General features: G+C 30.5%; 4 protein-coding genes across 7 annotated transcripts in view; 2 read left to right on the plus strand and 2 right to left on the minus strand.

The window, feature by feature from the left end:
* The window catches only part of LOC149908926 (uncharacterized), a 49,342-nt gene extending 42,096 nt beyond the window's left edge, over window positions 1-7,246 (plus strand). For both annotated transcript variants that reach the window (XM_090120499.1, XM_090120500.1), the window contains exons 5-8: window positions 2,380-2,513; window positions 2,950-3,126; window positions 4,798-5,014; window positions 5,232-7,246. In XM_090120499.1, coding sequence (XP_089976625.1) covers window positions 2,380-2,513; window positions 2,950-3,126; window positions 4,798-5,014; window positions 5,232-5,368 — 665 coding nt within the window. In that variant the 3' untranslated portion in view covers window positions 5,369-7,246. The remainder of the gene's footprint in view (window positions 1-2,379; window positions 2,514-2,949; window positions 3,127-4,797; window positions 5,015-5,231) is intronic.
* Window positions 7,247-12,117: 4,871 nt separating this feature from the next.
* Window positions 12,118-14,619, minus strand: TBC1D23 (TBC1 domain family member 23). Its single transcript, XM_090120502.1, has 2 exons — window positions 14,271-14,619; window positions 12,118-14,165 (listed from the first exon to the last, which is right to left on the minus strand). The coding sequence occupies exons 1-2, from the start codon at window positions 14,297-14,299 to the stop codon at window positions 12,158-12,160; spliced, it is 2,037 nt and encodes a 678-aa protein (XP_089976628.1). The 5' UTR covers window positions 14,300-14,619; the 3' UTR covers window positions 12,118-12,157.
* A 1,434-nt stretch (window positions 14,620-16,053) lies between these two features.
* Window positions 16,054-18,832, plus strand: senju (UDP-galactose transporter senju). The gene is made up of 4 exons (XM_090120503.1): window positions 16,054-16,292; window positions 16,370-16,493; window positions 16,582-16,765; window positions 16,925-18,832. Exons 1-4 carry the CDS (start codon window positions 16,211-16,213, stop codon window positions 17,579-17,581), a joined length of 1,047 nt encoding a protein of 348 aa, XP_089976629.1. The 5' UTR covers window positions 16,054-16,210; the 3' UTR covers window positions 17,582-18,832.
* Window positions 18,833-19,109: 277 nt separating this feature from the next.
* Window positions 19,110-21,636, minus strand: alc (5'-AMP-activated protein kinase subunit beta-1). Of its 3 annotated transcripts, none has more exons than XM_090101604.1 (6): window positions 21,588-21,636; window positions 21,055-21,412; window positions 20,733-20,879; window positions 20,412-20,540; window positions 19,906-20,004; window positions 19,110-19,444 (listed from the first exon to the last, which is right to left on the minus strand). In XM_090101604.1, exons 2-6 carry the CDS (start codon window positions 21,373-21,375, stop codon window positions 19,298-19,300), a joined length of 843 nt encoding a protein of 280 aa, XP_089957730.1. In that variant the 5' UTR covers window positions 21,376-21,412; window positions 21,588-21,636; the 3' UTR covers window positions 19,110-19,297. The 3 variants fall into 3 exon arrangements, with proteins under 3 accessions (XP_089957730.1, XP_089957727.1, XP_089957728.1); XM_090101601.1 differs by having other exon boundaries at window positions 20,412-20,543; XM_090101602.1 differs by lacking the exon at window positions 21,588-21,636 and having other exon boundaries at window positions 20,412-20,543; window positions 21,055-21,581.
* Window positions 21,637-21,953: the final 317 nt, after the last annotated feature.

Here is a 21,953-nt window from a genome sequence, read left to right on the forward strand (position 1 = left end):
TGCACATGGATTCGCGTCATCGTGCGCTATAGCGAACAGTAGCAATTCATCTATAATATAATTCTGGTGATGAAGTTACAGTGTGTTCTCAAATAATATAAAATATTAAATTATCAAGAATACTTGAAGTTGCCGTGTCTTGGTTGAATTGAATAAAGAGAAAAGAATATATTATATAGAAGCCTCTCGAGACCCCTAACGATTTGAAATGCAGTGATGTACTATTAATATTATGAGAGTTACAATATAGCGTAAATCTTCGCGTGTAGTTACTTAACTGATGCGAGTTTGACCCAATTCGTGCAAAGGCAATTCTCAACTACCACTTTAAAAACTTAGGTATCTTTAAATTTCACCCTGTATGTGTGAGCTTAAATAACATGCAACAATTTATGACGTTATTCCGAAATGTTAATATTTATAAGTAAAGTCTATTTATAATATTATCATAATTTTAATATACTAATGCCGCACTTCCTGAATTTTCATCAAATAATGCAAAATTCACTCTTCACAAATTCCATCCATAACCAAATTGAATGCATCGTTTTGTTGTCTCGCGCATTGCAAATAATGACCTCGGCTTATGTTATAGAAGATGAAATGTAAACTGTATTGTAGTTGAAATAGGACTCAAAATATATAATCAAAATCTGTCTCTTATAATAGACGAAATGGAGCTCTATTAAGAGACAAAATGAAAGTTTTATTAAGTGTGACTGTGCCAAAAGATTTATTACTGAAAATTTTAAATTTAATAATGAATTTCATAGTTTTATTCCTCTCGGAATTTATTTTATCGCAGTTGTACACCTTTCTTTTATACAAAGAAAAAAAATAAAAATTTCCAAAACATGCCGTGTGGAGTATCAAATGAAAGAGCTTATTGAGTAGATCACGAATATATAGCATATTATAACATTTCTTACACTTTCTCTAAGATTTTTTAGAAAATTTACGAAAATGCTCCATTTTTGAGTTAACTTTAAACCACTATAGATTGAAAACTCATCAATATATTTTTTAAATTATTATTTTAAATAATTAACAATAGTCCATTGTTTACGTTTCAATAGTTCCGTGCCGTGTGGGGCATGTTTTGGAAATTTTTATTTTTTTCTTTGTATGCCATATTTAATTACCGGGGTGGGGAGAGGGGGACCACAAAACTGGTTGGCAACATCTGTCTATAGGATGTCTGGGATCTATACAATATATATCAGAAGTCAGATTTAGGTCCGCTATTTTTGCAAACGAAACTCCACTGAGAGTCCGGTCTATTAGATTAGATTCCTATTTTATATATTTAATTGTTATTTTATAGCATGTTAAAAAAGTAAGAAAATTTTCATTCCAACTGACTTTTCTGTGCGAAAAAGGTTGCAATGGTTTATTCCTTTGATCGGGTAATTTATCGAATGTGGGTAGAGTAACAAATATTGAGGTTCGTTTTTTATTGCTTAGAATTCGTGTGTTGGTATACTTGCTCCGATAAAATATTGTTAAAAGAAAATGCAAATTCACTACTTACCTTCATTATTACGTAGGATAGGTAATAATAATATTTCCCATTAGTATTCTGAACTGCATATTTTCTCTTTAAATAATATTATTATTTGAATTTCATATTTGTTATAACATTAATTAAATAATAAAATTATAACTTATTATACAAAAGCAAAAATTCTTGAAATGAAATTAGTTGAAGAAGAATAACACAATGAAATTAGTTGAAAATAAAAACAGACACTGTGTTTTTATAAACGTCATTTTTATACTTGCGAATAAATTCACGACATAGTATACTTGTTGTAATAATTCACGACATAGTATACTTGTTCATTTAAATGTAAATTTGTAGGCCAAAACAGTGTACAGCGGGCCACATAATTGAGGCAACAGGGTGCGGAAGCAAACGGGAAATCATTCAGTTTCAGGAAATTAACTAATGGACTGGAAAACATTCATACAATCTGGCTGCAACGTTTCAAGCTCGCAGGGAACTATTATGCTGATCATTATAATATTTTATATTAGCTTTTACCAACAACTTTGTTCTCGCTTCCCTAATAAAAATACGGAGTATATTCGTAGCCACAAACATTCCAAGTTTTTGTTAAAACTTCGTTAATTTGTCATGAAAAAAGATCTTGCAAACCTCTCCTAGTTCTTAAATTAACTGTTTTAAGGCGAAAGAGTTTCTTAATTCACAAAGTATTTTTTTTTTTCATAAAGTTTTACAAGGATGTCAATGTTCTTTCAGAAAGAATCCATGATATTTTCACCTACCATACGGTGCTTCATTAACATAGGTACCGTACCGTCTTACTCCATCGAGCATATAAGGTGTTATTCATTTAACTGTATACTTTTTCCTAGATCCCCAGAAACACCATCCCCGTATCGACTTCCCAAGTAGATATCTGAGCTTCGGCGAGACCCTCCGAGTGAACTGCACTAGCGCGCCTGCGCTGCCGGCGCCGCACATCACATGGTTTATTAATGGCAAAAAGGTAATCTCATATTCCATTCACATTCAAATATACAGTTACAATCTTCCTATTTAATAAATAATTACCGAAATGCCACGCTACGAAGCTCGATGTCTGAATTAAGGAATTGATTATAAGGGTCGTAGTTCGATAGACAATATATACCTATCATACAAAAAATTCAAAAAGAAAATTGTCTTCTAGTTTTAAAAGCAATTCAATTTCAATATAGTTAAATTTCGAAATTAGGTATACTTAGAAAGGCTTATAAATTATGGATAGAAAATTGCTTGCTAATTTCCGTAGTCTGGCAACGTCATGCGGATAAGAACAATAAAAAAGGAAAATCACCATTAATTGTATTCATATCTAAAGCTTTAACTATGTTACCCTGAAAATATTTGTCGATCCTAACTTTATCTATATTATAATGATCATTATATCCTGCATATTACAGATGGATGAAGTTCAAGCCAACTCCCACAAGTATCGGGTATCCATGAGCGAGCGAAGTTCACGGAGGGGCCTCCTCAAGACCTTTGAACCTGAATCTGAATTGAGCACACCACCAATCCTTGCACTCACACATACGTCACGTGTCGCTACAAGAGCGCCTGGCTGTGTGCTTAAAGAGGTATTATTTCAATTTATTTTTCTGTACAGTTGTAAGTACCTACTATAATGTAGTCGATTAGTAGTAGTAGTCGATTCTAAAACAATACATTTATTACAAATAAGTTACAGCTCTATTTAAATGCGAAAGCAGATTTTAATTATATAGTTATTTAAACTAATACCGAAACTGTATCTCCGAGACTTTATTATGTATTTATGATATCGTAACTTTTAAGTTTTTCAAACAAACAGTTATATTATATATTAAAAAAAAACCATTAAACGAATCCAAACACAGCAACCCTTTCAGGACAAATCACGCGCGGTTTTCAGTAGGTACACTATTAATTAACCTATCTAAATACATATCTACCAATACCACAAGATTCCACAAACTTTAAAAATTAACACCAAAACAAAATTCATTCCTTATAAATTTAAAATTTAAGTAAAAAAAAATAACAAGTTCATATTAATATTGTTTTATGTAAAATATTCATGAAACATGAATGAAGCATGTGCTAGGAATACCTGAATCAACAGAATGTACCTACGTGAAGTAAAAATTTGCATTTATTTCATGCAAAGTTTCATAAAAGAAATAATATTTCAAAATTCTAGAACTACAAAGTTACTTTAAAGTTTAATGAACTTGTAGGTATTCCTGAGTTTTTTAGTAAGGTACCTACTAAAGAACCATTTTTATAGTTTTTATTATATTATACAGGAATTCATATGGACTGTGTAAAAGGGGAACTTAAATGTCAAAATCGGGCCTATATATTTTTTTTTATTTTTTTTACTGTGGTTTGTGTTGTGTTTGTTTATTTTTCATTATATTGCACATAATGTTTGTCTATGTTTTCTCGTTCGATTTTTTCTATTTATAAATATTTGATTTAAATATAAAGGAACCATTTTTAATTTTGACGAAAAAATATACTTAGTAGTTAACTATTAACCTACTAAATACGTAAAGCTATTTTCTGTTTCAGCTACACATACATACAGGGAAAATAATATTAGGTTCTACTTCGTTAGCCGAAGAAAAATAGTTTTTTTCGTGTAATTTCTGTACAAGCAGCGATCGTTTACATTTTTATTACTTATACCTATGTAAGGTGTGAATCAAAACTTTGTACACTTAACACTTTCCTGAAATAGCTTTCTATTAGCGTTAATTTTACGATAGCTATTAAACATTTAACAACTTTTCCCATTAAGGACAAGGAAATTACTTGTATGCAAATTAACCAGTCCACCTGCGAAGCGGCTCGACACTCGCTTTGCCATTTAGTATGCGCGGTAGTCATGACGTGGCAATATATCTTGCAGTGGGTACCTATAGCCGGAAACGTCTTCAGTCTACCTTTATAGATTCATGATTCATCTACGAGTAGGTAGTGCAAAATGCAATGCATTCATAAAGATTCGGTCTAAGTCAGGTAGTAACATAAGAACAGAGTACCTACGCAGAGACCTCTTAATTGATAATACATAGCTAATTGTTATATTTATTATCCGTTTAATGTTTTATATATTTCATCAGCCGGTTAATAAAGTGAATTTTTGAATTATGAATCTACAAATATGTACATATCTATTAATCACGGCATGGCATATGTTCATAGATTCCGGAAATCTTTTAATAGTAAAAGTATAAATTCTCATAAGATTCTTATCGTTTCAGGCAGAAGGACTTTCAAAGAATGAAGATGACAATAGTATCCACGGGTTAAGTAGGCATAAAAGTCGAAAACCTAGCCGAGGCAAGGACTTGTATGTAACTGTGTCAGAGCTACAATTAGTGGCGACGGGAAAACTTGAAGTGTCCTGTGTCAGTACTATACCGGAGTTCCGGAGCATAGATGATAAATTTGCGGATGTGAGAAACGAGACCGTTATAGGTAAATAATAAAAAATATTCGAAAACACAAAAACATTTATATAAACACAAATAAAGTTCCTTTATAGTTCACACATGCATCGTTCTGTTACCTGTTCAAGAACGCTTTAAATACAACTTACAATTTTGTAAAAGTAATCTTTTAGAACTCCTTATCAGCCATTCAATTCATTCATTTGAAGAATTTTAAAATAACCTTATTCTCTCTTTGGTTTCAGTGGATGTAATCCGACCTACGGCGCAAGAAGAATTAGCCGCTAACCTTACTACGGGACAAAGCACATCTATGGCCAGCACTTCAATTATTTCCTCTTTTATTACCCATATAACACTATTAGTTCTCTTCGTCATTTGACTAATAATACCTTTTCAATGTTTTTAGAAATCAGGCTGTGATAAAATTATTCGAGTTTAAACATTGCTCGGGCTTACCAATTAAATAATTAATAGGCGAGCTTGACTTAAACGTGTTCTTTAGCTCACTGCTGTGAGCTTATAACAAATCATCGATATATTTAATGTAATTAACATGCTACGGGCAATACAGTTAAAAGTATAGAATTCACACGTATTTGGATACTTTTGTAATACCTACAACCTACATATATCTAAAATTAAAAAATCACTACATTATAATATATCTATAGTTCCTCTAAATAGTTTGATATAATATGTAGGTATATTATATCGTATGCAATCAAGTAGATGATAACAAATTTTGGTCAACGTGTGCTTATGATGTCCCTAGCATATTAAATACAAAAGTATCATTGTGTTCCTTTAATTATAATAGTACATATCATACTTTTTAAATTAAGTGATATCGAATAAACGCGATCAATATTTTCAAATTAAGATTAAGATTTTCAACTTAATAAGATAGAGTTTTGAAAAGCAAATAGATAATAAAATTGAATAGTCATAATGATCGTGAAATAAGGCTTTTATGGAAGTTACCTTATTGTGCCTAGATTTTATCGAAATCGCCAAAACATATCATTACTCCATTGGAGATAGTACCTAGTTTGTAAATAAAATAACTTTTGTTTACGCAATAGGTATCTATAATATATTTTATTGTTGAAATGTTATAAACAAATTGTACCAAAGCCATAAATCCAAATTATTTTAAGTAGATGTGCATAGAATGGATTCAGTGTTTGAAGCCCATTAGATGCACTATTAAAAAGGCTCTTTATTTACTTGGGATCAAATATTTTAGGACTAAAATAATTATATGAACATTAGTTAATAGCTTCTCATTCCGAATAATGTTAATAATTCTTCATTACCTACTGTTATTTATATTAGATATAAAAAGAGACTTTTCTTTAGATTTTTATTTACTTATTTTAAAATTATTTATATCTAACACTAATTACAGTCATTAAACGAAAATTTTATATAAAATATGAATAACTATTATTATCTGTTACATCCGGCTAATTTGTAAATATGAATAACGAATTAAATCATACCAATGACATATATTAAAAATTTAATTTACATAAACTAGCTTAGTCTTTTTACCTTCTTCATCTTGTAACGTAGGGTAGAATAATATTATTATATATATCTAGTGTGAGATTTAACGATCTTTATAACTATGTATATGTAAAACTAAACGGTTTTTCTTTTTGGTATTTGAGCAGGCACTCTGATTATCTGCAAGCAATATGACTGATGTCGGATAAAAATAGTATGATTTTATTATATTTTAATGCAAAATACAACAGGCCCTCGAGGAAAGTGTCCTGGGTTATGTCGGTATAGACTGTAACCTTGGAAAACCGACTAAATTCCAATCTGCTTTTAGAACGAGGCCTAGTTTCTCTTCCCTAATAATTCCTCTTCGAATAAACTTCCTAATGGCTCCTCGTACATAACAACGAAATTAAACCGCTTGGAATTTAATTATGAACAGGGAAATCCGTCCTATAACCCACTCTTTATTAAGAATGGATGGTTGTTTGCCATGTTAGGTCACAGCAATGCAGCAATAATATGCAAATTTCTATTCAACGCATTCGTCTATCTTCTAAGGTTTTGTCCTTCAATTGCTATAAAAGCGTGGGACCATACAACTGATTTGAAAATCAAATACCAGTAACTGTTTATAAAAGTATCTCAATCAATCTATTGAAAGGGTAAATTACTTTTAAAATACTTTACCTACAAACGAATCTATGACAGTTGAAACTTGAACTTTGTATATGAAAATGTTTATTCAAATGCATACAGGTAAATTAGCTTGAAGAAATTTTTGCGTTTGTAGTAGTGTATGGTCAGCAAATAAAATAAAACAACATTTTATTTTTAGTTTTTATTTTATACAGGGTTACTTGTAAAACACCAGCAACCTCGCAGGACAAGATAGCTAACATCATAAATAACAACATTTGTTCTACGACTTTTGGCATAACGCAATAAATTATTTTTAAATGATTTTTTAAACTTTTATTGTACTCTCCTTACATTTGTAAGTCTATGTTCTATTAATTATCGGATGGACGACGCGACGCCCCCTTCCCCCTCTCGTTCGCTTTTTGTTTACGTAATTTTTGGGAGGCGTAGAGTTTATAATATTCAGACGGAAAATTAAATGAATATTTATTTTTGTATGAAAATAAAATCTAACAAATTATCAAAAGTCGAAATGTTGTTACTTATGATGTTAGCTATCTTGTCCTGCGAGGTTGCCGGTGTTTTACAAGTAACCCTGTATATATAAGGGATTTTAAATTAAACTATATGTGTTTCTCCTCTGAAAAAGATGAGACTTTATTTTAATATTTGCACATTTAACATACATATAACTTTTACATTAACAATGTTACTAAAATGAAAAATTTACTAACCTGAAAAAGAAACGACATTTAAAGTTTAATTCTTTAGTTTGAGAAGTCAAAGGCTTGCCTCGACCATGTTTTAACACTGGAGCCATATTGAATTAACAATATAAAGTTACAACACTTACACACAAATTAAACACTAGTTATGGCCCTGCCTTCATACAAAACTGCTGAATACGCCGTTCGCACGGGAATAGAATGTGGATGCGATTTCCCTTATAGCATCCAAGCTTACGTCTTTATAATTATTAAACTGTATAAATTCATTCTTTAACTCCGGTCTGCATCGTGCAGACATGGGTGTAAAAGTCTCATTTTAGCTATTAAATGTAGTTTTTAAGTACATCTGAGTTTTCATTTGGGGCCTCCGGCTGCGGGACATGTAATTCACTTCAACAAATATTATAACAATAATAACAAATAATAACAACAATCAACAAATACAAAATTTATCAATTAAACTACGTACATAATAATTATAATTTTTGAATGAAATGTGCTTTATGTTCTAACGCTACCAAACGACTGCACGTGGCACCTGCGGACAGCGTAAACTGGTTTATTCTGGTTTTGTGCGTGTTTCCACTTTCCACTATCAAGTGACGATTTATTTATTTGTTTTGTTTCGTAATTATTATGGTCAAATATTAATTATGAAACAAATTATTATGGACACGATATTTTATTGTTTCACGGTAGTCGCCTTGTCGTTTGCTCAAGGACGTAAAATTGAATGATATATTTTTTTTTATAAAGTCAAAACCATTTTCTTTCAAATAAAAACTTGTTTTTATTGAAAACAAAAGTGTTGCTAGGAATAAGTATAAAGTTAAATAGTAATGTTAGGATATCGAAACATTTTTGTATAGGCCAGAACGATATAGTGGAAACGCGCTCTAAGATCTGAGTAATATACACACCACTACATATGCAAAAATTTCTCCAAGCTAATTTACCTGTAGGTACTTACATATTAGGCTCGGACTACAAAAATAATATCTATCATCAAGTCGGTAAACGCTACATCGACAAATAGCAATTATGCTTACCTATATTTTAGAGAACTAAGTATCTATGTATCCACAGATAACAATTATTATCATTTATCACTAATACCTAGAATTCATTAAAGTTAAATTGATTGATTGATTAGCCGGAAACATAACGATAATATGGGCAATGGGTGCATGTTCATTATATTATGTACCTCAAATATATTATAAACTATCTACTCTTTCAAATAAAAATCTATAAATATACAGATCTCAAATATCAGACATTGTTTTTTTTTCATCCTCGACTTTATATATTAAAGCCTCTAAATAATAACGCAACTCTATGGTTTCGTAATTCATCACTTAAAAATACCTAAGTACACATTGAGATAATATTCCTATACGTATGGAGGAGACACCACGAACAAAATCTGTGCGCCATTTTTTTGCTCTAACTAAGTTTAAAAAATTATTATCTAGTTAGGTTCTTACCGATGAAAGTTATTCCTTTGCACATTTCCGTATTATTTGTGCAATATCGTAACACACACGAAGGCATATTTGATGCGTTTCACTTTAAAACCATTAAAAAAAACCGCTCAACATACGTCATGTGGCGTATGTTGAGCGGAACATAAGTGATGTAGGCGGTGTCGTCTCAATATATGTATATCTCAATGTAAGTACATTATAGATTGGAAAGTATAATAAAATACTTCTCTCTCTACATTAGGTTGGTTATAGAAGAATGTAGTCTTTAGGTATTACAGATGAGTGATTTGACTTCGATTTGATTGCTTTTTTTATTCACACTATGTATCTAAATTTTTATCAATAGAACATGATGCAAAAAAATTACGACATTATGATTTGCTAGAAATAGCCTTCACACAAATATCGAAATTTGATTCAAAACATGCTCCTAACTCAATGCAGTTGCTCATGCTAACCACGAGGTGGCATTGAATACGAAACAGAAAATAAAAAACAAAATACATAGTGGTTTTTTTATACGTTTCCTGACGTGTATTTTATTAAACATACCTATTATTCATGTACATATATACACATTGAATAGCTATCATTTATGTAATATTAATAGGTAGGTAAGTAAAATAAAACTCGTAAATATTTCAAACAATTTTATTTTTATTCTAGGAATACTATTATATCTACAAATAATTTTATATAATATCACACCATGTTTAAACACATCACATACCTAATGAAATTGGTATACACATTAAAATGTATTTATTGAAATCACTCCTCTAAATAATCTCTATGCTAAGAAAGTGAATGCATTTTTTTATCTATTGCTTACTGATAAGCACAGGAAGTTATACAACACATATGCGACTATCGTTATCAAAGGTACTAGGTATTTTAGTTTGCCTACATTAAACATAATTGACTTGGATTGAAGAGTTTATGTAAAAATGTATATAAACAAAATTATTTAACGTCACTTCGCTTATGTGTTGAGACTTCTAGTTCTACATCAAAATAAACCAGTTTAACTTGTTTGATGGTCAAATTGATGTCCACCAAGGATAACATAAGAATAGAATCAAATGCAATGATTAATACATATTTAAACAAGCAACATTTTAATTAAAAAAATAATGAAATAGAGATACATCTATTGACAACAACAAACTTAAAAATCTTATAATTTGAAACCTAATACCTAATTCATAGCATTACAGCAGTAAAGTAATGTTACAAAGATTTTTTTTTTTTTGTAAACATTCATTTGGCGTAATATTGCGCCTCAGTGGTTTTGTAGGCTTTGCGTTAGCTATTGCTTGTACTATGTACTACTATGTACTGAAAATAATTGATATTTTTTTTCCAAATAAACTTATCATACATTAATTTGTATTAGGACACTTATTTAATAATATGAATTGTACTCGTAATACTTTAAAAATTATATTAAATAATATTAGATAAGTAATTAGTTTTTATAGCATCCAAACATAAATATATTTTTTACAGAATAAAAAAATTCGATTGCGAGGCGGGATTCGAACCCATGTCTTTCGGTTGATCACGGGAGGCCGAGGCATCGCCCCATCCGCGGCCATAAGGCGAAAGACGCGGGTTAGAATCCCACCTCGTAAACGATTTTTTTTTTCTAGTCTTTAAAGTTTTATAAATTAATAGTACTTAATCAATTGTTTTACAAGGTACAAAAGCAAAATATAGGTATTGTATAACCCTAACAAGCCTCGATTGGAATTATGTATTTATTGGTAAATATTTAATATTACTTTTAATTAAAGTAAGTAACTATATTTAATTTATTCGTTGAATTAAAATTACATAATTAGATATTACAACAATATCCGTAATTAACACAGAAGTACATAGATGTATTAGAATCCTAATAATAATTCTTATGATTGAAGTGCATTTATGATATCAAATAATACATACTTTTAATTTTCTGAGGCCTGTAATATACTTATATGTATATCTTTAATTTTCTATAAAATAAATAAAGTTTGTGCAGGTAATACCTATTTAATGATATTCTAAGGACTTTAGCAGTCCATTGGAATAGAGTGCATTATAAATATTAAATAGGAATAAGTAATTTTAAATATTTCACACAAGAATATTGAAAAATATAGCAAAATTTACATTTCTTAATAATATGTGTAATATACATAAAACAGGATGTATCTTTATAATTTGACATACCTACGGAAAATTAAATACTTACTATATAATTATTATTTATTATATTATATTATTCTTAATTATGGCAAGTTAAGAAACATATTCTTATATAAAATAAAATCACGCATCAATTTTTATAAACCCCATTTAAAAAATCATTGCACAAAATGGATTACTTAATTACAAAAATTGACAATTTTTAAATGCATAAATAAAATGGTCATATTTTATAATTAGGGAAATGTAAATATTTACCGTGTCAGGTACACAATCTTCAAACAAGAGAAATATATTTTTATATAAACTGATTATTTATATAGTTCCATTTAGGTCAAATAAAAAAAAATTAAGACTGACTTATCAGTACGTCACTTTAACATAATTTGTTTCAATTTATTTTTAAATTAATTGAATTATATTATTTTTCTAGCCAAAAAAAACTGCACATTTATAGAAATAATACCTGACTACAAACTTTAGTGCTCATAAGCATAATGTGACAAATCTAATGTTCATTATTTTTTATAGTTTTAAGATCCCCATTTATCTTTAAATAGGACACTACAAGAATGACTTTGAATAAGTACAATCAATACTATATAAACTTGTCTAAACTTTACTATCTAGCTGTGTGACTATTTGATTTGATACAACTTTAGTAGCTAAAGATGCATTTGGAATGAGAAACCTGTCCATATCTTTAATAAGCAAGTTGTCGCCATCCGGAACACCATACTTAAAAGTAATTAGCTCAGGATGTCTCTTTTTCGCAGTGATTTTAACAATAGTTGATAGCAATCTCCTAGATAACACCTTTGCAAGGCCTTTTTTGTTTGGAATTTCACGTAAAATTATCAAATGAGTTTCTGTTATCACTAGATATGAATCATACATATGTCCGTTGTACAATACTTCCTGACATTGAAAACTATCAATTACATTTTGGTTTTTAAGGAATGACTGTATATCTATCACTTCATCCAACATTTCACTGTTTGCAGCATCGCGTCTCATGTCAGAATAGTCATCTTCCTCTTCATCATTGATACTGAACACTGGGGGAACATTTCTATACCTGTTGTCTTTTCTATCAGTTGCAGAAACATGCCACTCACTTATGTTAGCACCTGAATTAGGATTGACAATATATTCAATTAGTTTTCCTTTTACTTCTTGACTTTTTGCCTTCATTGCTGAAGACAATTTGCTAAATAGTTGTATAGCTGGAATGTTGTCCCTTCGTTTGGATTCTCTTACTTCTTTCCCTAAATTGTTATTATTAGGTGCACACACCAAACATGTAGCTGGGTTATGATCCTCCAAGCAATCTGTCATATGTGGCCCAAAGTAATCATGTATAGCAACAAAACCTCCATCAAGCATAGAAACATGCTTTATATTTCTTTTAAGGAAGGAAGCCACCACCATATGAGCATAGCTATCTTCTTCAGTTCTCCCAGAACCAACAAAACATAAATGTTCTCCAGCCGCAAGGGAGCCAGCGGCCAATGCCTGGCGCTGTGCATTAAGCAATCCCTGCACAGCTGTGTTGAAAGCATTAGGCTCTTGTAACATAAGATTGCAATCCAAATGAAAAGCGGTAGAAAGGTGACCTGCATTATACTGCTCAGCTGGCCGACAATCAACTAAAAAGAATTTGACAGTATCCGAGTCCACTGCATCCACAGTTGCACTCTCAATAAGTTCATGGACAGCCAAAGGAAGACATAAAGCTTGAGAATATAATTTTGAATTAATTTCTAGGCCACTTTCGGAAAATAGTACTTCTAGAACATCCTCACGGAATGACACAGGTGTCTTCAAAGAATAGTAATGAGCTAAAGAACAGAAATCAGAGACATCATTTGCTTCTAAATCACCTGGCATTTTTCTTAATGTTTCAATTATAGTTGTCTTATTCTCATCTTTCATTTGCAATAACTGTTCCCTTGCATTAATAATCATGATAAGACACAAGAAGAAAATAAAGAATGGATCAGATCTTTGGAAGTATAGGTCCCACATGAAGAGAACAACTTCTAAGTTGCAGGTGCCAGCAAAAAGGGATTGAAGCCAGGGCATGCAATATTGCTCGGGAGTGATTCGCTTTGTATCCAAAAATGAACAGAGTTCAGGGTCATGATATTGTATAATCAATCTCAATATGTGAAATGGTACACCATTGGGCACGCAGCCATTTGGAATGTATAATTTTAAAATCTTTTCAAATAAATTATAAGTATCAGACCTTGGCAATTTTAAACTTAGAAGGGGATATAATATCTCAACTAATCCATTATTTGAGCTGTAATTAATTGTTTTAGATTTACAATAGAATGTTATGATTGATTCAATATCTGATATGACAGACAGCTTTTCATCATCATCATTATCAAGTTTTTTAACAAATTTTTTAACATCATCTCTAAGCTCATTTTGGTTTGATAAATCAAATATTTCATCAAACAAAAGCAATTGATTACCACTGTCTTGACAATTTAGACATACCAGCCATACATCTGCTCTAAGGCTATCTGGAATTTTTTTACCTTTGGTAATAAGATTTATTTCCTGTGCAGAGCAACCATCTAAAAGCGCAGATTCTAGCTCAATCAACCTGAAAAATCAAACCATAATGTAAACATCTACGATAGAATTAGAGAGTAACATAGGTACTCAATCCGTAGGTAAATTAATAACATAGAATTAAAAAAATATTCACCAAGTTGTATCTTCCTCCTCTGCCGTCATATTTAAATTAAGATTAACCTAGGTAGTAGAAATAATCAAGCAATATGCGAAGGTCTACAAATACGTCAATCGTTCACTTAAATATCAACTTCTCTAACTTCGGTCTTCGATTAGGTAATTTAAACACAACACTCTTCTTTAATATATCACTTTTGTTTATTAGTACAAGCAAAACAAGAGTCCTTATTTTCTTTCAGATTAATCTTATTCGATTCTCTTTTCGACATCACTTTGTCGTTATCACAATCACTTCCAAGTTCCACTTGACAATTGACATTTTCGATGACATTGACTAATTTGACAAATGACAAGTTATAAAATTATTTGCAAGTGGGAAGAGCACATGAAGAGCATTAACAAATTATCAACAAATTATCAATATTTCCACGTCAGTTTCCAACCAATATCCTACTACTATTATAAAGGCGAAAGTTTGTATGGATGTATGGATGTTTGTTACTCTTTCACGTAAAAAACTACTGAATGGATTGCAATGAAATTTAGCACACATATAGAGGGTAACTTGGATTAACACATAGGATAGGTTTTATCCCGGAAATCCCACGGGAACGGGAACTATGCGGGTTTTTCTTTGAAAACGCGGGCGAAGCCGCGGGCGGAAGCTAGTTTTATTATAATCCTTCATAGGCATGTATGTGGGCATGTAGGATTTATAATAACAACAACGATGATTCACATACTATTATTTTTTCTATATTGTGCTGCTCTGCTCTATACACACTTTACATTACTTTTCAGAGGTGATTAACGATTGCTCGTAGGTACCCACAAGCTCGTACCCTTCGCGTGAATAGCGAGGCGAATAACGATGTGTAATCAAAGCACTATCCATACTAATATTATAAATGCGAAAGTAACTCTGTCTGTCTGTCTGTTACTCAATCACGCCTAAACTACTGAACCAATTTGCATGAAATTTGGTATGGAAATATTTTGATACCCGAGAAAGGACATAGGCTACCTTTTATTGCGAAATATGTACCACGGGCGAAGCCGGGGCGGACCTCTAGTCATATTATAATTTATATCCAGTATATAATATGTCCCCAGTGCTCTCTATCTGTCTTGAAACTTATTAACTTATTAGTTATTACGTATTCATGTTAATACCAGTTGGTAGTCTACCAGTTTTTCGCATGTAATGTAAGCAAAATGAAGAAAAGCCATGGGAAAACGCATGCCAATCTAAGCTATCACAGTCCACAAAGTAGACAGCTTGCTCACAGCTCAATGCTCAGTGCTCTGTCAATCTGTCATCTGTGTTTTTTTAAGCTATTGCATAGCTTCTATCGCGGGCCTTGAGCGCGGGGACCAAATCCAGAAATTGCGTAAGGAAAAACATCACGCTCCCCACTCCGACGGGCACGGAGGAGTAGCTTTAAGGCATAGCATGCAATAGCTTTACCGCGGCAGTCCCCGAGTGCCACACATCTTTTATAAGTAATAATTTATTAATAACCATGGATACAAGTCCTTCAGTCGCAATCTTAAAGTGTCGTCTGTGTTTGTCACTTTGTCATTGTCAATTTGTCAGTAGCAACTAGCAGTTGTCGATTGACAGCAGAAGCAGATAGAAGTGGATAACGACAAATATTTGTCTGTTGGTGTTTTTTGTGTATTTTATAGATGTAAAAAATCAAAACATACAATTTTTAAATAATATTTCACAATTCAAGTTATTGTTAATCAAGATAAATAAGATATAGATAAACTACATCAGAAAATACTAAACTATATCTTTTTAATTAAATGTGCACATAAAATATATATTATTTCGAGTATCTTTTACGTTTAAATTGCTGTTTGTCGTGGTGTAATGTAACGAAAAATTGGGTTTTCGCTTATACAATAGCCACATCAACTATTCATTGAACAGAGCATTATCTCAAGATGAAAGATTGGCACAAGTTGTTTCCAAACAAGGAGGCGTTTATAGTTTTTTCATTATACATAATTTTATTTGTTTTTCAGGGTAAGTTTCGCGCTATCTATCGTTTATTAAATTTAAACGAGTTCGCAGTCATTCTAAACAATTTTGTCTTATTTTAGGTGTATTTATTACTGCTTCAAAAACTGAAAATGGTGTATATGATTACAACACTACACTAGTTGTATTTTTATCAGAACTATTAAAATTGGTCATTTCAGCTACTCTGTACACATTAAAACGCGAGTGAGTTTTTATTCATCTCTTAAAATATTTAATATCAAAAATTAATGTAACTAATTTAATCATTAATGTTTTCTATATTTTCTTTCAGAAACAAACCCCATCTTTTTAAAGCTATAGTCAAAGATTATAATCTATTACTCCTGTACTTTATACCTTCACTGTTATACTGTTTCTATAACAATTTAGCATTTATAAATTTATCACATTATGATCCAACGTCATACTATATACTACTACAATTTAGAGTGGTCTTAACAGCTATATTGTTCCAGGTATTTAATATTTTTCAGTAACAAATTATTATTCTATAATATTGGTTTATAAATCTCTGTTTTCTCAATTAATTGAATATATTCTAAAAATAAATAACATTCAGAGGTGCTCTTTATAAAAAATGGTTGTCAGTTAATAAAAATTTTCTTTTTTTGCAGTTTCTCTTTCAGAAAAAACTTGCTTTTGTACAATGGATATCACTGGGAATTCTAACAGTGGGATGTATGATTAAAAACTTTGATGCAGCTTCAGTCAAATCAAAAGGTGACACTGATCTATGGTCTCAAATATTCAACATATACTTTTTGTCAATTAATTTTCAAAACTTTTGTTCTTGCCTTGCTGGGACATACAATGAATATTTATTGAAAACTAAAGGATCAAATGTAGATATATTTCTACAAAATGTTTTTATGTACATTGATTCATTGCTATGCAACTTTTTCATCCTCATGTGTAAGGGAGAAGTAACTACAATGTTTCAAGATTTACAATCCTTAGGTGATATATTTGTAATATTAATAACAGTGAATAGTGCAATTGTAGGTATTGTAACCAGTTTCTTCTTAAAAAATTTAAACTCTATATTAAAAACATATGCCAGTGCATTAGAATTAATCATTACCGCCATAGTGTGTTACATTTTGTTTAAAATTGTTATAACAGGATATACAATTGTATCAATATGCTTAGTTGTGATCTCAGTTGCCATGTATTTTAGAAATCCCGTTAATAATGTCAATATTAGCAGTGAAAAAGATACAAGAGATTTGAAACCACTTTTAAATGTTGTAGTTGATCAACATGTGGTCTAGACAGGAAAACTTGTAAATATTATCATTATTGTCCTCAAAATACATGCTCAACTATTGACATTTAAACAACATTTAACAAAAAGAATGTTATGAAATTGAGCTCTAGCATGAAATTTTTGTACAAGGTCAGACTATTGTGTGATGTGTACAATGTACAACTGTATAATTTTATTTTCAAGCATATGATATGGTCTAAACTAGCTGTTTTACATGACATAATATAGAGCATCTATAACTTTAAAAAAAAAAGTTATTCATAAACATTAAACAGGGATAGTGTATAACAGAAACCCACAACATGTATGTATTGAGCTAATTTCAATGTTGAATATTATGTTACCTTTAGACTTTAGAGTAGGTAGGTAGACTAGGTGTAATAATATGTTTTTTTTAAGATCTAGGCTATAAATTGTTGATGTAATATCACAGTATTACAATATTATTTACTATATATTCTAAGCAACTAGCTACTGAAACTCAAATGTTTACTCATTTAATTAAGCTATCTACTTTAAAAATTATTTACAAAAAAAACCCTGACACATTGGCGTTTGTATTAATATAATATAGGTTTTATTGGAATTTTTTGGGTTGATTTTGTATATGTTATGACATATTTTATTGTTACATATTAAATTAACATATTTAAAAATGGTTCCTTGAGCACCAAACCATTGGCAAATTTTTAATTTATATAAGTAATTTATTTTAAAGTATTTTAGAATGATATTTTATTTTTCATTATATTAGGCACTGAAATGGCTCTTATTAAAAAAATGATTAGTCAAAATTTTATCAGGCATTATTACAAAGTGATTGGAGCAAGATATAAATTGTTAACTGCAAAGATCACAATGAAAAAACTGGTTTTGTATTGATCTCAATCACAAAAGATTATATTTAGATAGAAGCTTTAATTTTATATTTCATACTATCAAGGACTTAATTATATTTATATTTTTTAATATTTATGTGCTGTGCACTTTACATTTACATATAATTAACTTCTTGTTCCTGTCGTTGTTATTTAAAAAAAAATACCCGCGTAGCTGTTAATGTATTGCATTTATACAAGAAATTTTATTATTTATAAAAATTAATAGACCATGCTTTATTTTTAATTATTATTATTCAGACATCACAGTGCAGTAAGATTTGGACCTAATATCTGTATGAATAATCATCAGACTCAATTATATAACATAAACTAGCAACATATAAGCACATTATTAAAATGTGACAAAAACATTATTATGGCGTTTTATTTTTAGATTTATGTATACTAACACAAATATGGATGAATATCTGGAAATAAAATATTATTTATTATTATTTATTTATAACCAAAGATGTTGCTAATTGCTATTGTATCCGCGATCATTTTCGTCCTGAAAAAAACTGATAATGGCACCAATTAAAAAAATCATAGTTGTTTATAATTGTCGTAACCAAATTTATACTTTTGGGTCCTTCATAACAAAAAAATAGGTTTATAGGTATTTAAATAATTTATGAATAGAAAAAAAAAACGATTTCAAATTAAATTTTATTTCTGCAAATAAACAAATATTTTACCATAGCTCTTTAAACATTAACTAATACATTATAATCACAATTCATAAAGCCTTTGTGAAGTGATAATTATTCAGTATTTTACCACTATGTACTATGTAACTAAGTACAATCATAATATATATATTATTTAACTTTAAATAGTTAAATAGGTTTGTATAGCAGTGTTGTAACATACTTCTTCCTATATCTATGTGTAGCAGATAGCACCATAACTCCATCTTTGATAGACAGAGCATATAAATGATTTAGCATCACATGATTTGGCTCTGGTAGCAGTGTTGGCTCACACTGAAATAAAACACAAAAATTTAAGTCTTCAATTTGATGATCATCACCATCTTACTATTTTTAACTGACTTCAAAAAAGGAGGTTCTCAATTCAACTGTATTTTTTGTGTGTTTGTTAGAAGTTTTGCCTGGGTGAATCAATGTTGATGAATCTATTTTATTTAAAAGCTATTACAAGTGTTACATCTTGTGCAATCCAAGGTTCTGATAATTTTAAGGTGCTTTAGGTTTATTAGGATAAAATAATTATGTTCACTCGGCAGGTATGCAGGCTAAAGAGGATGCACACTATTTTACACAATACCTTTTGAGACATATTCTGATTTCCTTGCATTCTTTCTTTTTTTTTGGGTGGCAAATATAATGTTTCAATTTTTTTAAAGGTATTTTACTGTATTGTGTTAAATTGAGCTACCCCTTTTGCAGTTGATTAAATGAAATATTTTAAATTTTTAACTTACTGAAAGTGGTGTATCCTTATTGAGTATGACTTGCAAAAGATGTGGAGGTAATATAGGAGGTCCAGATACTTTTTCCCAAGGCTTAGATTGTGGTATTTCCTGTGAATTTATTCAATTACAATATTATAAGACTGTATATAAAAAAAATTAAGGTTAAATAAATATGGCAAGTTTCACACAATTTATTAGACTAGCTGCTCCGCGCGGTTTCACCCCCGTGGCTCCACCCCTGTTGGTCGTAGCGTGATGATATATAGCCTATAACCTTCCTCGATAAATGGGCTATCTAACACCGAAAGAATTTTTCAAATCGGACCAGTAGTTCCCGAGATTAGCGCGTTCAAACAAACAAACTCTTCAGCTTTATAATATTAGTATAGATTTGTAATTTTAAGTACATAACTCAAACAACTTTGTAGTTGATATGTATAGAAGTAAAATTGGTATTTAATATACTCAATGAAATAAAGACTTTAAAACAAGTAGAGAGCCTGCTTCATACTAACCTGAGAATATTCAGTCTGAGCACCACTATGTACACCTTCACTATCTTTTGCAAGAGCTTGGAATACCTCAAAATCAGACATCTTCACTGTCACTAAGTTATTTTTAGATCCCATTCCATTATCAACTAGCTTCTGTGGACACAAGGTAAGGTCTGTGGCAGTAAACTTTGAACATTTGATTTATACAGACATTTAATTCATACAAACAAACATAATAAGGCATAATATTATTATTCCATGGTAAATAACATCACATACTGAAATGTTTTCTCTAATTATTCTTATTTCTTCTTAATATTTGTAAAATAATATACTACTTACTACTGATGGGTCATGTCTCCATTCTCCATCTACAAAATACTTATACTGGTGCTCACCTTCTGGTAAATCAATTATAGTTACAAAGTCTCTATGAGATCTAACCATAGGTATCGTTTTCCAATCAGTAAATGTGCCACTGATGAAAACCTGAAGAAAAATAATTAAATATTAGTTGAATATGATACATAATGGTCATACATGCAAAATAATAATCTCTTTCATCAATACATTTGATAAAAATATTGGTTGAAGAAAACTAATTCCTTCTTCCAAACAGTGCATAAATACTGATAAATAAAAAACAATAGCGAAAATACTTTACCTGTTTACCACCACCCTCCCATTTAAATACAGTCGGCAATACTTTTATATCTTCAATAGTTTTACTGCTGTCTGTTAATGTATTTGACCTCTCACGAATTTCTGGTTGCTCAACGTCATGTTCAGGCACTGCTTTTGTATAGTATGGTGCACCATCTTCAATGATATTATCATCTTCCCTTCCGACTCTATCGTCATCTATTTTTTTGTCAAACGTAAACGCCTCTCCTTCTTTAGCAGGAGATGATGGACCTGTTTCAGCTTGTTTGTGTGGTTGATCTTTACTCCATTCCTTTGGGTGGTTACTTCCCGCATTACCCATCCTAATAGGTACGTACTAACAAGAATAAGCACAGAACCTTGAAAATAGAACAATTTTATTGCACACAAAGAATCTGTTTAGTTACTGGATAATGATGGTTATTCAATGGTATCTGTTAAATATAGAATTGATAATTGGAATAACTGAAAAGGAAATTATTATTTTACACGGTCGGTTAGGAACAAAAATAAAAATAAATATTAGATATTTACAAGATTTTTCTCCGTCAAAAGTAATAAGACAATAAGCATCAGTTTGACGTTGTCATTTTGACAATGTCGAATTCTGAATTTCTGAAGTTTTTCAGCAGGAGTTGCCACAAAGGAAAAGAAAAACCCATGAGCCATGACCACTTTGTAATACAAAACAATTATGTACCACGTACTATTTACCTGTTCAGAGACAACCGTTAAATAATGTCTCTACAATGAACGAATGTGTGCAATTTATCATTTTTATAAAAAAATTCCCATAATTTAAAACCAAACTCACACAATAACCATTATGTAAATCAGATCTCTAAAAAATCGTTTTTAATCATAGCTAATAGCACTGTAACAAAGTCAAACTCCCAACGT

Source organism: Colias eurytheme, chromosome 4 (assembly GCF_061535395.1).
Source record: "Colias eurytheme isolate Ceu_HAF_F1 chromosome 4, ilColEury1 Martin Lab GWU primary, whole genome shotgun sequence".
NCBI lineage: Eukaryota > Metazoa > Arthropoda > Insecta > Lepidoptera > Pieridae > Colias > Colias eurytheme.